This window comes from Pan paniscus, chromosome 17, assembly GCF_029289425.2.
Source record: "Pan paniscus chromosome 17, NHGRI_mPanPan1-v2.0_pri, whole genome shotgun sequence".
NCBI lineage: Eukaryota > Metazoa > Chordata > Mammalia > Primates > Hominidae > Pan > Pan paniscus.
In genome coordinates this window covers 86,279,846-86,293,899 of record NC_073266.2, presented here as the reverse complement: position 1 = coordinate 86,293,899, position 14,054 = coordinate 86,279,846, and the positions used below count along the sequence as shown (strand labels likewise).

The 14,054-nt window shown below is 39.7% G+C and overlaps 1 protein-coding gene across 8 annotated transcripts in view; it reads right to left on the bottom strand.

The window, feature by feature from the left end:
- Positions 1 to 14,054, bottom strand: part of CCDC102B (coiled-coil domain containing 102B) — a 368,750-nt gene that overhangs the window by 338,975 nt on the left and 15,721 nt on the right. For 5 of the 8 annotated variants that reach the window (XM_055102591.2, XM_008952665.5, XM_055102594.2 and 2 more), the window contains one exon: positions 10,021 to 10,053. The exons of 1 other annotated variant lie outside the window; for it this stretch is intronic. Coding sequence is in view for 1 of the 7 variants with exons in the window: in XM_055102589.2 (XP_054958564.1) it covers positions 9,452 to 9,549; positions 10,021 to 10,042 (120 nt within the window). In the remaining 6 variants the exon portion in view is untranslated. Of the gene's footprint in view, positions 1 to 9,451; positions 9,550 to 10,020; positions 10,054 to 13,486; positions 13,584 to 14,054 lie in introns of all 8 variants that reach the window. 2 more of the 8 variants (XM_055102590.2, XM_055102589.2) reach the window with 2 other exon arrangements.

Genomic DNA, 14,054 nt, shown 5'->3' with positions numbered 1-14,054 from the left:
AGAGCATTCTCTGGTTACAACTGCTGCATAACTAAGTATTGAAAACATAGTGATGTACAATAACTTTTCAATGCTCACATAATGAAGCAATGTGAATGTCTTACACATGCTCCACCATCTCTGGGGTCTTGGCTGGAGCAATTTAACAGCTGGGGGTAACCACGCAGCCGGGGAATCATTGAGAGGCGTCTTCATGCACATGGCTGGTGATTGGTCCTACACGGTTGAATCCGTGGTATGAGACCTCAACTGATGCTGTCAACCCGAGCACCTACAGGTTACTACACCAGGTGGTTGGACTTCTTATGTAGCAACTCATGGCTCCAAAACAAATGTGCCAAGAGAACCAGGAGGATGCAGTATGGCTTTTTCTACCTAGCCCTAGCAGTTAGGAACTTCACTTTCTCTGTGTTATATTGTTTACAAGCTAGTCACTGAAAGGGCCCAGATTCAAGATAAAAGACATAAGCCCCCAACTCTTATAAAAGGAGTATCAAACAATTTTCGGAAAATTTTAAAACCTCCACAGTTCAATAGTTGTTAGTATTGATTTTGTCCCATATGGATCTAAAAATTGTCAGAACAACAAATTACTTAGTTCCAAGACAAGTCTGCCACCAAAGCCAAAAATTATTTATCTATCTCATTTCCTATCCAAACTGTGTCCAGTTAAGAATTTCAACAGAGCATATCAGAAGATCCTCAGTGAAACTGAATTACAACAATAAGATATTAAAATAATAAATTGCCTAAAGATGTTCTGATAATAAAATTCCAACAATATAGAAAATGTCCCATATGTTGGCTATAGTCTCATTAACAATATTTTCAGAAAGAAATTAAATGCAAATTCTAAAAGTGTCCAAGTCCAAAGACTTCAAAATCCAAAAGAATTTAAATCCAAAATAAAAATGTCTTGACCTTGTAGGACAAAAAAATTAATTTATCCCCAGTTTCTTTTTCCGCTCACACTCAACTAAAAAACAGTAACAATGACAACAACAACAAAATAATAATAACTGGACAAATTTGAAGTTTCTTTCTTCTAAATTATCAGACAGACTTGAAGTTCTTTCAACAGCTGCAAGCTAGGCAATCACTCACTGAAATGACTGAAGTGTCTTCAGACCACAAACTTTGTGTTAATTTACTCCCAAGCCTTCCCTCAACCTCTCCAAAGATTTCAGGAGTTCATGTATCTGAAAGGACAAGACTCCATAGAGCATTCTCCTGCAAGGCTTTAGTTTAAAGGCAACTGATAGGTCTATTTAGAGAAAGAGACTGGAGTGGAGGCAAGCATTGAGCGTTTGAGACATCCCAGTGCTAACTCCTCAGGGTCTTTATTCACACACTAATGTGCTTTGTGAATTGAACCATGTAATGAATCTAAGCTTCAGAGAGCTCAAGACAGAGATGCAAGGGAGTTTTTTATGGTTTGGTTGGTTGGTTGGTTGGTTTTTGAGACGGAGTATCGCTCTGTCTCACTCAGTCTGGAGTGCAGTGGCACCATCTTGGCTCACTGCAGGCTCCACCACCCGGATTCAAGTGATTCTCCCGTCTCAGTCTCCTGAGTAGCTGGGACTATAGGCATGTGCCCCCACACCTGTCTAATTTTTTTTTTTTTTTTTTAGTTGAGATGTTGTTTCACCACGTTGGCCAGGCTGGTCTCAAAGTCCTGACCTCAGCTGATCCACCCACCTCAGCCTCCCAAAGTGCTGAGATTACAGGTGTGAGCCACCGTGCCCGACCCAAGATTTTTAACGTACCTCTGACCCATAGTCAGGTCAGGATGTCTAACCCATTATGCCAGTTGAAATTCATAAGTTAAAAAATTGGCCCTAAGGGTCAGAATTTAAACAGAACATTATAAATTCCATTACCATTATCTTGGCCAAAAGTTAAAGCCAGACACCCAGGCATCCCCAGAAATACAGCTAGAGCTGTTACAAACCAGCCATAAATTACCTTAATTACAGTGTCTCTTTTAAAGAGTTCAAAGATGATTACTGTGCTGTCTCTATACCCAGCACATTTAGAAAACAAAGCACTATGCAGCCCCTAATGAAGTTAATGAAGCAAAATTTTATTCTTATTACCCAGTGGTTAGTAATGGCAAAAATCATAGCAGAAACTCAATGGCACTGAGGGAGGAAGGATAAATGGAGAAAATTATTTCTTTCAGCCCTACCAGACACCCACCCAATCTATGCCAGTGGCCCATGACCAATTAAATTTACAGTAAGGATAAATTAACCATCAAGAAGTTATGTCTGCCATTATGTTTGCCTTATATACAAACATTAATCACTTCTGTCAAAGACTGGCATGTAACATTTAATAGTCAGTTGTGGTTTGAATTGTGTCTCCCCAAAATATATGCTGACATCCTAACCCATGGTATGTGTCAATGTGACTTTATTTGGAAATGGGGTCTGGAAGTAATTAAGATGTAATTTAGTTGAGGTCACAATGGAGTAGGGTGGGCCTTTAATCAAATATGACTGGTGCTCTTATAGGAAGAGGAAAAGAGACACAAAGACAGATACACAAGGAGACCAGGATGAGGCAGAAACAAGAGATCACAGTGATGCTTCTATGAGCCAAGAAAATCTAAGAACTGCCAGCCATCACCAGAAGCTAAAAGAGAAGCCTGAAACACATTCTGCCTCAGAGCCTCCAGGAGGAATCATCCCGGGAGACATTTTGATATCAGATTTCCAGCCTCCAAAACTGTGAGGCAACAAATAATCTGTCATTTTAAGCCACCAGTTTGTAGTCACTTGTTCCAGCAGCCCTAGGAAGCTAACACACAGTCAGCCTCCATTTTTTGATGTTTGACCACACACAGGTTTGAACCCTCACGTCTCCGTTTTCCTTCTACTCTGTACCTGGGAAAGTTGATAACCATGTTGAGGTGCTCCCTCCTTTGGTGTCAGTGGGAATTTCAAACTACCTATGGCAACACTCACTCCTTCCCCATCGCTGACCTCAGTAAAAACCCCAGGCCCAACAACTTTGTCTGTTCTCTCAAACCATTTTTGAACCCACTAAGGAGCCACCCTGTTCTCGCAAGAAAGCCTTGTTATATAAGCAATAAACCTTTCTATATTGTCTTGGGGTGTGTGTGTGTGTGTGACCAGTCTTCACATTTGGACAAAATTTGGGGTAAGGGACCTTTTCCTTTCTTCAGGATAACCAAATATGGAAGGCATTTGCCTTATTGCAAAGTTGAAAATATTTCAACATTGGCAATCCTATTCCTGAGTCTTATTTGTAGCACAACTCTATCCTCGTCAGCACATTCACAGTTTCTTCATTTCTGTCCCACTTAGAGCCCCATGGTTCAGCTATCCCAGAACTGCACTGAGATTGAGCTCTGTTTAGTGACAGAGGCATCAAGTTTTCTTGTGAGGAGGAAATGTAATCCGTCGCTCAATCATGCCTGTCTGGGAAAGGTGCGTGCCATTGGTGCAGCCCATACATGTTTGCTAACACTGGCTTGACCCCCTGTCCTGCCTGTATTTGCCCTGCCCCAAACAATCTGGACACCATTGGATGGAAGCCATTTGTTAAGTACACACTTGCCTTGACAGCAACTGCAAAACATCTGCAAGTAAAGCTGCCATAAGCTCCAATCACTGGCCAAAGTTAACACTATTTGCGCTGTGAGTCACAGAGCCATATGCCATGTGGACTTGTCCAGTGCATGCATGACACAAGCTGCCACCATCCACAAGAGCACCTCCTAGACTGGCCCTAACAGAGCTGCTCCAACTAGCCACAGAATAATTACTCTTTGATTTTATTTCTCACCATTTGCAACATGAGTGCCAGGCATTGAAGTCTGAGAGGAAAATTCAAGAAATAACAATTTTCTTCCCTTCTCCATGCTGAGCAAACTGATAGATAAGGTACTTCTAAGGCAAATAGAATTCAGTGTTACTTTAGTAATTTATGTATACTTAAATATTTCATAAGTACATATATATACATATTCATAGTATATATACTTAAATATTACTTTATTATTGAAACAGGCTAAAATGGGGCTTAGGTTAGTGTGAGGGATGAAAAGGCTTGAGGCAGTTGTAGGCAGACGTACCCATCCCGTCCTAGGCAGCACTGGGTTACTCATGCGATCTACTCCACCACCTCCAATGCCAGCAATGGCCAAGGTCCTCACCTCCTCACCACTGCACTGGTGGATTTTCCTCACATTAAAAGCAAGTGTTTGCCAACACCCTATTCCATCATATGTCAATCTCACATCGATGTTAGAGATCACATGAATGATCTGATCATGGCATAGGAGTAACAATCCTGCAAAACCAAAGCAAAACCTTCTTTGACTTGCAAATGTTTCATATGGAAACTATAATGGGGATTTTAAGTTTTATAATCATTTTTATTTTACTTACAACTCGAGGAAACAAAGATTTTGTAACCTCTTCAAAACTAAGATTGATGTTGGAGAAAAATTTTCCTAGATCTTTAAAATGACAGCAAACATTCATTTTATCAATACAGGAGAAATTCTAGAGAATCACATAACAAGTGGTTCTTAACTGGGGTTGATTATCCCCTAAGGGACATTGGGCAACATTTGGAGACATTTTAGGTTGTCTCAACTGGGGCAGGTGCTGCAGGAATCTACTGGGTAAAAGCTAAGATCCTGCTAAACATCCTAAACTGTACAGGACGCTTCTCCATAACAAAGAATTATCTGACCCAGAATGTCAATAGTACTGAGGTTGAGAAATCCTTCCTTAAGAGATAACACAGGACTGTGTTTCAATATCTATTTAACTATTTATTTTTAGAATACCACTTAATTCAACATATGTCATACTAATAATGATATCATAATCCAATTATCTTGGGACACAAGTTGCTTTTTCAGAAGGCAGCACACAACAAGGAAGCTCTGCAGCTGTTCCAGGCTGTGTAGCCGCAATCCTACTACCTGGGCCATCTTATATTTCCAGATGTGTCTTAACAGAGACAGATGCCAGGAGGAGCTTCTGGTAAGCCCCAGCAAGAGGCTGTGGCTAAATCTCTAGGTTTGGAAGAAGGCATGTCATCTGCAAAAAATGACTACATACACCATTTGTAAAAGAGTCCCTGATTTACTACTGGGTCATAGTGGAGTCAGAGATATGAAGTCATCAAGTGACGTCATGGACAAAAATACTATATTGTGTACTCTCAGAAACACCAAGTTATAGGTGGACCCAGCCATAATCTGTAGTACAATGGACTAATCACATCCAGTATCAAACATGAGCAGGCTCAGAGGTCACAAGTAAGTTGCATAAACTGTTGACCTAGACTCTCATGTCACCTGCCAGTAGTGAACAGGTATCTGTCCTAAGCTCACACCTATGGCATCATGGCAGCAGGGGATGGGGTGAGTAAAAGCAATGGAAAAGAATAAAAAGCTCAAGCTTTGTTCATGAAACAGTGAGCCTGCTAGAAATTTCGGTGCATATCAAAAACAAATGGTAGCTGGCTAAATGGCACAGTGGCTCACGCCTGTTAATCTCAGCACTTTAGGAGGCCAAGTTGGGCAGATCACTTTAGACCACGAGTTTGAGACCAGCCTGGCCAACACAGTGAAAACCCGCCTCTACTAAAAATACAAGAAATTAGCTGGGCATGGTGGTACATGCCTGTAATCCCAGCTATTTGGGAGGCTGAGGCACAAGAATCGCTTGATCCTGGGAGGTGGAGGTTGCAGTGATGTGAAATTGCACCACTGCACTACTTCAGCCTGGGTGACAGCAAGACCTGGTCTAAAAAAAAAAAAAAAAAAAAAAGGCTGCTTATCTACAGTCCAATGGCCAGAGGTTCAGGCAATGTGCCTGGCCATCCACTTTGTGTGAAAACAGATATGGCTAAAATAAGGGCGTATCATGGGGAGTGCTGAATGCGCAGTCAGAGGCCTAGGAAGAGCAGGCCTGGTAGACTGGATTCAGAGAGGTCTGGGGAGAGGCATGCAGATGAGATGCGTGGGAGGCATGGAGTGGGAACAAAGTGTGGAGATCCTTCTAAATCAGGTTACTGCCCACAGAAGCAGCTACTGCCAAAGAGACACTCATCAAGCAAGTAGACAAGATAAATTAAAAAATAAATGTTAGTCTCCATTCTCAGTCATCCCGGTGCTTATGCAATGGGCTCAGATGAAGCAGCCATCGTGGCAGAAATACATGGGTCCAATGGCAAGAGATTCTTTTGGCAAAGGGTGAATTAGCTACAGCAGCTGCTGAAGCTCTGTCACACCACCATCGGGGGCCAATGCTGAGAGCACCTCTCAGAAGGTCTATATTGGACATTATTTGGAAATGATTATATCAGATCCCCTCCATTCTTCCAAGTAATATGTAATCTTGGATGGGATAGACCCGTATTCCAGGTAAGAGTCTGCCTTTCCTGTCTGCAATATCTCAGCAAGCACTCTTATCCAAAGAGACATCTTTAGATAAGACATCTTATTCTTTGCTACATATTTCTGTAGCAAAGAATGTCTACTCTGCTCACATAGGATCCTGCATACGATCAACTCATTCTCAGATACCCACTTTATAGCAATGGAGGTGAAGCAGTGGACATACGACCAAGGAATACCCCAGTCCTACCTCCTCCCACAGCATGCAAGAACCATGACCTGTGATAAAGTAGGCTTTGTAGATGTAGGGAGTCACGAGCTTCAATGTGACACCCTGCAAGGGGATGGTGTACTATCTTTTATTATGCAATACACACATTAAATGAATGGTCATTATATGGTCCTCAAAATGTAAAACACATGTGTCTAGGTAGAGAAAGGGGCAAGTAGCCATTCACTGCCATCCACATTCAAGGGATTTGTACTTCTAATGTGCACAAATATAGTCTCTGTGGGTGCAGCATTCCTGATTCCCAGAAGAAATCACTTCCACCAAGAGGAACAATGTGGATTGCACTGAACTTAAAGTTATTACTGCTCAGTTTATGTTCTTTGTGCTAGTGAAGTAACTAGCTCAGAAAGAAGTTGCTCTATTAGCAGGAGCAATTAACTGTAATCATGAAGAAACAGGGCTGCTGCTACATAATTGAGACAGAGCAGAAGATATCTTGCACTCTGGTGATCTACCAGGATGTCTTTTGTTACTAGCATTGCTGGATTTAACTCTACTGCCAATCATAGCCATTAATAAGGGCAAAATAAACAGGGAGTCAGATCCTGCAGCAATGAGAGTTTGAGAAAACCCTCCCTTCACATACACACACACAACCCTCCCTTCACACACACACAGACACACACACATACACACACCACTGCCACCACCACCACCACCACCACAAGTGCCAGTCAATGGGGAGAAGAATCTATAACGCTGGTGGAGAAGGGAGATCTTGGGTATGAGAGAGTGTTGGGACCAAGCCTGCAGTGGGAGCTATCATTGGTCCCACTGGCCTTCCTCATAGTTTTCTCAGAAAAAAAATGTAATCCTGGAGAAGCCCTGTGTGCACTGAAGGAACTTAATGTGAGAAGCAAGTGTACATGAGTGCCCCTAGGGACTGTCGAGAATGCTGTTTTCGGGTGCCCAGACATGTTACCCCCATGCCCACCCCCTGCTGGTAAAACTCAAAGAGAACACCTTCTCAATGAAAATCACCCTCAGACAAACAGGAACCACTTTGCCTTTGAGACTACTCCTCCCAACCCTCTGAGGGCAGAGTATAGCCAATAACTGGATTGGGGGTACAAACATTGACCCCTTTGGCTCAAGACTTAACCAACTCTTGTGCAGTTGAGGTGTGTGCCACTGGATATCGTCGTCACTCGCCACACATGCCTGTCAAGCACCTGAAGTGAGATATGTTGTTTGCACACTAGATTTCAAAGATTTAGTAGAAAAAAGAACATAAGATATCGATATGGTTTGGCTGTGTCCCCACCCAAATCTCAAATTGAGTTGTATCTCTCAGAATTCCCACTTGCTGTGGGAGGGACCCATGGGGAGGTAATTGAATCATGGGGGTCGGTCTTTCCCGTGCTATTCTAGTGATAGGGAATAAGTCTCATGAGATCTGATGGGTTTATCACAGGTTTCCGCGTTTGCTTCTTCCTCATTCCTCTTGCTGCCTCCATGTAAAAGGGCCTATAAATAACTGGATCTGATGTAAATCTTCAAAATAAAAACATGTAAAGAAAACACAGCACAAACATAACTAACACTATTACATTTAAAAAATTATACAAGAACCATATGCTTATCTCATGATATTAGAACACAATGATATAAAGATGTGCGCGGTGCAAGGCAACAACATTAATAATGGTTTTGATCACAATACTATTAAAAAACACAATGTAAATAATAAAGCTCTTACGTTAGCTCATACTCAGTGTTAATTCACCATCAAGTTGGAGAAAGATGTTTGTGTTTCACAGATGCCATTCCTGGACTTTAAGATTATGACCACTGTTTTTGACAAGGAAGCAACAGTCACACTTCTTTTAAAATTTGGTTAGGATTCAAATGTTAATGACTTAAAGGCATTCTGAAAAGTGACATCCACTGGGTAGTTTTATACTCTTGATTAGTGTGTATCCTAAAACAACCTTCAGAATTGTTATTCCTTATATTATTTCAAAAACTTAAAAAAAAAATCCTGAAAATTCCTCTCCACCTAAATAATTTAATCCATTATACAGTGACAAAGTATTGTTTTTGTATAAAGGATATGATATTTGGCGTATGATAATTTTTAGCAAATTGCATCCTGTGAATGAAGAGTTGATCTCTCAAGAGAAAAGCGATTCACAAAGAATGCTGCTGACAAGCCTGCCTGCATAACCTTATACTACCACATGATGTCCCTCTAATGCCAGGTTCTAAGGATGGAATTAACCCCGTTAGAAGAGAAATTGGCAAAAGACATGCTTTGTAGATAAAAACATTCAGTTAGAACAACAGAGCACACAGATCTTACAACATGAGGTGTTTTTAATTGGTTAGTTTATACTGGATCTCACATATCACTTATCAAAAAATGCACCTCTGGTTAAAGAGTCCTGGATATGGGCAAAGCAGTGTGATGAGGACGCCTGGTAAGAAGTGCAAGCAGTTCAGCAGAGTCACGGGTGTGTGAGGACTTGGGGTTTCATTGCCAGATTTGCCTTTGGGCCAAACAGGATATACAAAGAAAAACTATGCCTGGAAATGCTAGAGAGAAAATTTAGAACATGCAAGGCATAGAGAAATTTACAAAGCTTACAGTGAGTCAGAGATCACCTGCAAAGAAGCAAGGATCAGAATATCAGATGTAGCAACAAAAATGGATGCAACAAAGGAAGGAGTAGGATATTTTTAAATATTTAAGGAAAAGAATGTTGGATATAAAATTATATACCCAAGCAAATGTCCTTTTAAAATGTTGCTATAGGCCTGGCGCGCTGCCTCACCTCTGTAATTCCAGCAGTTTGGGAGGCCGAGGCAGGCAGATCGCCTGAGGTCAGGAGTTTGAGACCATCCTGGCCAACATGGTGAAACCCCGTCTCTCCTAAAAAAAAATACAAAAATTAGCCGGGTGTGGTGGCGCACGCCTGTAGTCTCAGTTACTCAGGAGGCTGAGGCAGGAGAATCACTTGAACCCGGGAGGCAGAGGTTGCAGTGAGCCGAGATTGCACCACTGCACTCCAGCCTAGGTGACAGAGCAAGACTCCATCTCTAAATAAATAAATAAATAATAAAATGTTGCTATAATAAAAAGGTATTTCAGCAATATATAGTTTCAGAAATTCTTCTCCCTAAACAAGTCCTGTATAAACTTTCATGAAGGAAATACTACTAAAATGAGTTGCTGCAAGAGATATGGTATTGTGGATCAAATGAAACCCTAAAGTATTTTGTGGTCTGAAAATTCAATTGCTAAATTTTTTTTTTAAAAAAGACTATCCACAAAAACTCAGTTCTCAATTCCTAGAAAATATGTGCAGGTTGGTAAAAGAGAATTTAAAAGAACAACTCATACCTTTCACACACTTTGTCTTCATCCTGCCAAGTTCTGGAAAATAAGATTTAGAGAACAGTAACAAAAATTATCAAGTATTTCTAGCCTGAGAAAAAATAAAAATATCAACTTTTATTAAAATATGAAAAAATAAACAAGGATACTCATTTTCAGAATGCTGAATTAGCAGGCATTGCTTCAAATCTGAAACGGACTTAAAATTGTGACATTTGAGTCACTGCACATAAAATCTTTGGTATTTGTGGTTTAAATACACACGACGCATAAAATTTCTCCGTAAGCCAGATGATGACTATAATCCCTTGTTGTTGTCATACTGTGTCATTCAAAACATTCTGCAATGCTGATGACAAAATACAGTCTGGATTTTACAATAATTTATATGTTTGTACCCTGCTTTTCTGGCTAATCTCTACACCCCTAACGCTGCAGCCTCTGGTAATAAAAAAAACTTACAGACAGGCACTTCTTAATTATTTGTCTTTTCAGAGCTAGGTATCTGCTGTCACCTGTGCCTCTTAATGAGCCCTAGAACCTGCTTCCCTGAGGGAAGCTAACTATTCTCTTCTGTTCCTCCCAGAGGACAGGTTTACAGTTGCTTCTATAGCAACCATTACTAACTACTTTCTGACTTTTTAAGCTTCTTAGTAGTGTGGGTTTCTTTGCAAAGATATTATTCTAGAAGCTTTCAGCTCTTGAAATCTTGTCTTAAAGAGCTTGGCTTTGTCCATGATAAATCTTCATTCTAAATAACGAGTAGACTGTTGTTTCCCCATTTGCAAGCGTATCCGTGACCTCTCCTGGAAACGCAGAAATGCAGCCAACATGTGAGTCGAGGCAGTTGTTCGGACCTTACTCTTTGATGCTGAACTACATAGTTCCAGCAGATGTCACCATTTTTATCAGTAAAGGAACCTAAAGGTCTTTACAGGTTGATAAAAATAATCTTAGCTTTTATGAGGCATCACAAAGTGGAAAGAGCAAACATGCAATAAAGTGTAAAAAATTTTTAATCGTTGAAGTTATAAAGGAATTTGGAAGTCCTCTTAGGTAAATTCTCCATTTAAGTAAGCTACTGTGAGTTTATTTCCTAAATCTAAAGTTAATTATCTATAGCGATTAGCAAATCATAACACGTGAGGTTGATTGATATGAGGGTTTATTGCAATAAAACACTATGAAATGTATATTTTCAGTGTTCTTTTCAAAGAAATCTCTAAAGTTGTCTAACTTCTTAAAGCATGCTTAAGTTAAAATATATATATATATAAAGTTGTCTAACTTGTGACTCTAAGGTTACCTTTCCTCTCCGTTGTTGAGTATTAAAATATCTTCTCATCCCTGTTTGCTCCTTCCTCAACCACAAGGTAATTTGCAAAGAGACTTAAGCAAGAGTATTTGTAATTTTGACAGATTAAGGAACCAAGATGCGATGACATTTCTCCCCTGTTCTTTAATGTTTTAATTGGCTGTTAGTAAACAACAGTAGTTTTTAATTCTGAATCAGCAGTCTTATTCTCCACGACAAAGAGAGTGTGTGTGAAAGGCATGAGTCCTTGGTGCTATTCTTTCAGACCCACCTCATTAAATCCCCTTCACTGCTTGGGGCTGATGTGGTTGGCTTTGGCTCCATTTCTGAGCTGTTTTAGTTCAGAAAGACTTGCGAATTTACATAAAGATCATTAACTGAGTCTACTTTTTCTCTGAGTCGCTCTAGCCTTAGCATAACCTTTCCCACCAACTTTTCTATCTTTCTTTTTCATATAGTTCTCCTTATACATTGGATGTCTTTATTTTGTCCCTAGGCTAAATCAGTCTATGGAAGTCCGCAGCCCAGGAATCTGGAAGGGAGCTCCACACTTGTCCGATGGATGTTTAGCCATGATGGTCCTTGGTCTGTAAAACTTGTAACTGGCATAGCAAGGATGACTCAAAATCACAGTTTTTTAATACATAGATCTGGGAACTATGGTATCCTAAAAATTTTAAGAGAAAACTGGAAAACCTTAACTCTAAATAGATGAATTCATGTTGTCTGCAGGCAGGTGAGGGTTACAAAAGAAAGATCACTATGAGACATTCCTGTAGAAAGCCTTCAAGTATGCCAGGCGCGGTGGGTCATGCCTGTAATCCCAGCACTTTGGGAGGCTGAGGCGGGCAGATCGCCTGAGGTCAGGAGTTCAAGACCAGCCTGGCCAACATGGTGAAACCCCGTCTCTACTAAAAATAAAAAAAAATTAGCTGAGCATGATGGTGGGTGCCTGTAATCCCAGCTACTCGGGAGGCTGAGGCAGAGAATTGCTTGAACTTGGGAGGCGGAGGTTGCAATGAGCTGAGATCACGCCACTGCACTCCAGCCTGGGTGACAGAGCAACATTCCATCTCAAAAAAGAAAAAAGAAAAAAAAAAAAGAAGGCCTTCAAGAAATGCCAGACACACATTTCAAGGAATAAGACTTCAAGCTATGGTTATTATTAACCAAACAGTTTATGGTATCCACCATAGAAATACCACAAACAATTTAAAATACACAGGGCGATCGAAGAAAAGCCCTGTGCTTCCATAAAAACTGGCCCACAGGAAAGAGATTGAAGATTCCCCCCTGAAGCAGTGTATTTTATTGAAATTAACTTCTCCACTTTCTGAACTTTAATGTTTGAGTCACTCAAAATATATCAACATGAATAAAGTTCCTCAGAGTGCTCTTAGAGTACTAAAGCCAAAGGACTGAGAAAGGACTTTTATGTGAGAAAAATAGTAAGTATTTAGCAGATACTATAACTTAAATCTCAATAACTGTAAGCCATTCTCCTTTGGTATGTGTTCAGTTTTATAAAAATAAATAAAAAGATTTATTTCCTCCAAAAAGAGCTTTGCTTGCACTAATTCATACAATTTTCTGTACTTTTACTGAAGTAGAAATGGTGTTCAGAGATTTCAAAATCTCAAGACTATTGTCTGTCTGAAGAGTTTTGCTCCAAATGAATTTGACAACTGATATATAACTGAATTAGCATTATTGTATAGGAGATCATATAACAGATATTATATTATATATACACACATAGACAAAATTGTTTATATTATATATGTATACATACATATACAAAATTGTTTATATTATATTATATATGTATACATACATATACAAAATTGTTTATATTATATTATATATGTATACATACATATACAAAATTGTTTATATTATATTATATATGTATACATACATATACAAAATTGTTTATATTATATTATATATGTATACATACATATACAAAATTGTTTATATTATATTATATATGTATACATACATATACAAAATTGTTTATATTATATTATATATGTATACATACATATACAAAATTGTTTATATTATATTATATATGTATACATACATATACAAAACTGTTTATCCCTCTGGCCACTAAAATGACCTTGAGGCAATGGAAGCTCAGATAGGACCAACCTAATATGCAAATGTAGAGTCCAGATTATAGTTCCTCAAAAATCAATTTTCCATGAAAAGAAGCCAGGGTATTTTGGAAGGATCACGGATTCCAAGTCTGGGGAAGGAAAGGATAAGAGTGTGCAAGTTTTCATATAAGCCAAAGTTTCATTCAAGGGTTAATGGAATCAGATCAAAAGGACACAGGAACTAGATTATAGGGGTTTGTGATCATCTCAGCATCGAAAATAGAAAAATACTTATGGTTAACTCAAATACATTAAATCTATGCGGTGGCTCACCTCTGTAATCCCAGCACTTTGGGAGGCCGAGGCGGGCAGATCATGAGGTCAGGAGTTCAAGACCAGCCTGGCCAATATGGTGAAACCCTGTCTTTACTAAAAATACAAAAATTAGCCGGGGTGGTGGTGCATGTCTGTAGTCCTAGCTACTTGGGAAGCTGAGACAGAAGAATCGCTTGATCCCGGGAGGCAGAAGTTGCAGCGAGCCAAGATCGCGCCATTGCACTCCAGCCTGGCAACAGAGTGAAACTCCGTCTCAAGAAAAATAAATAAATAAAACTTAAAAA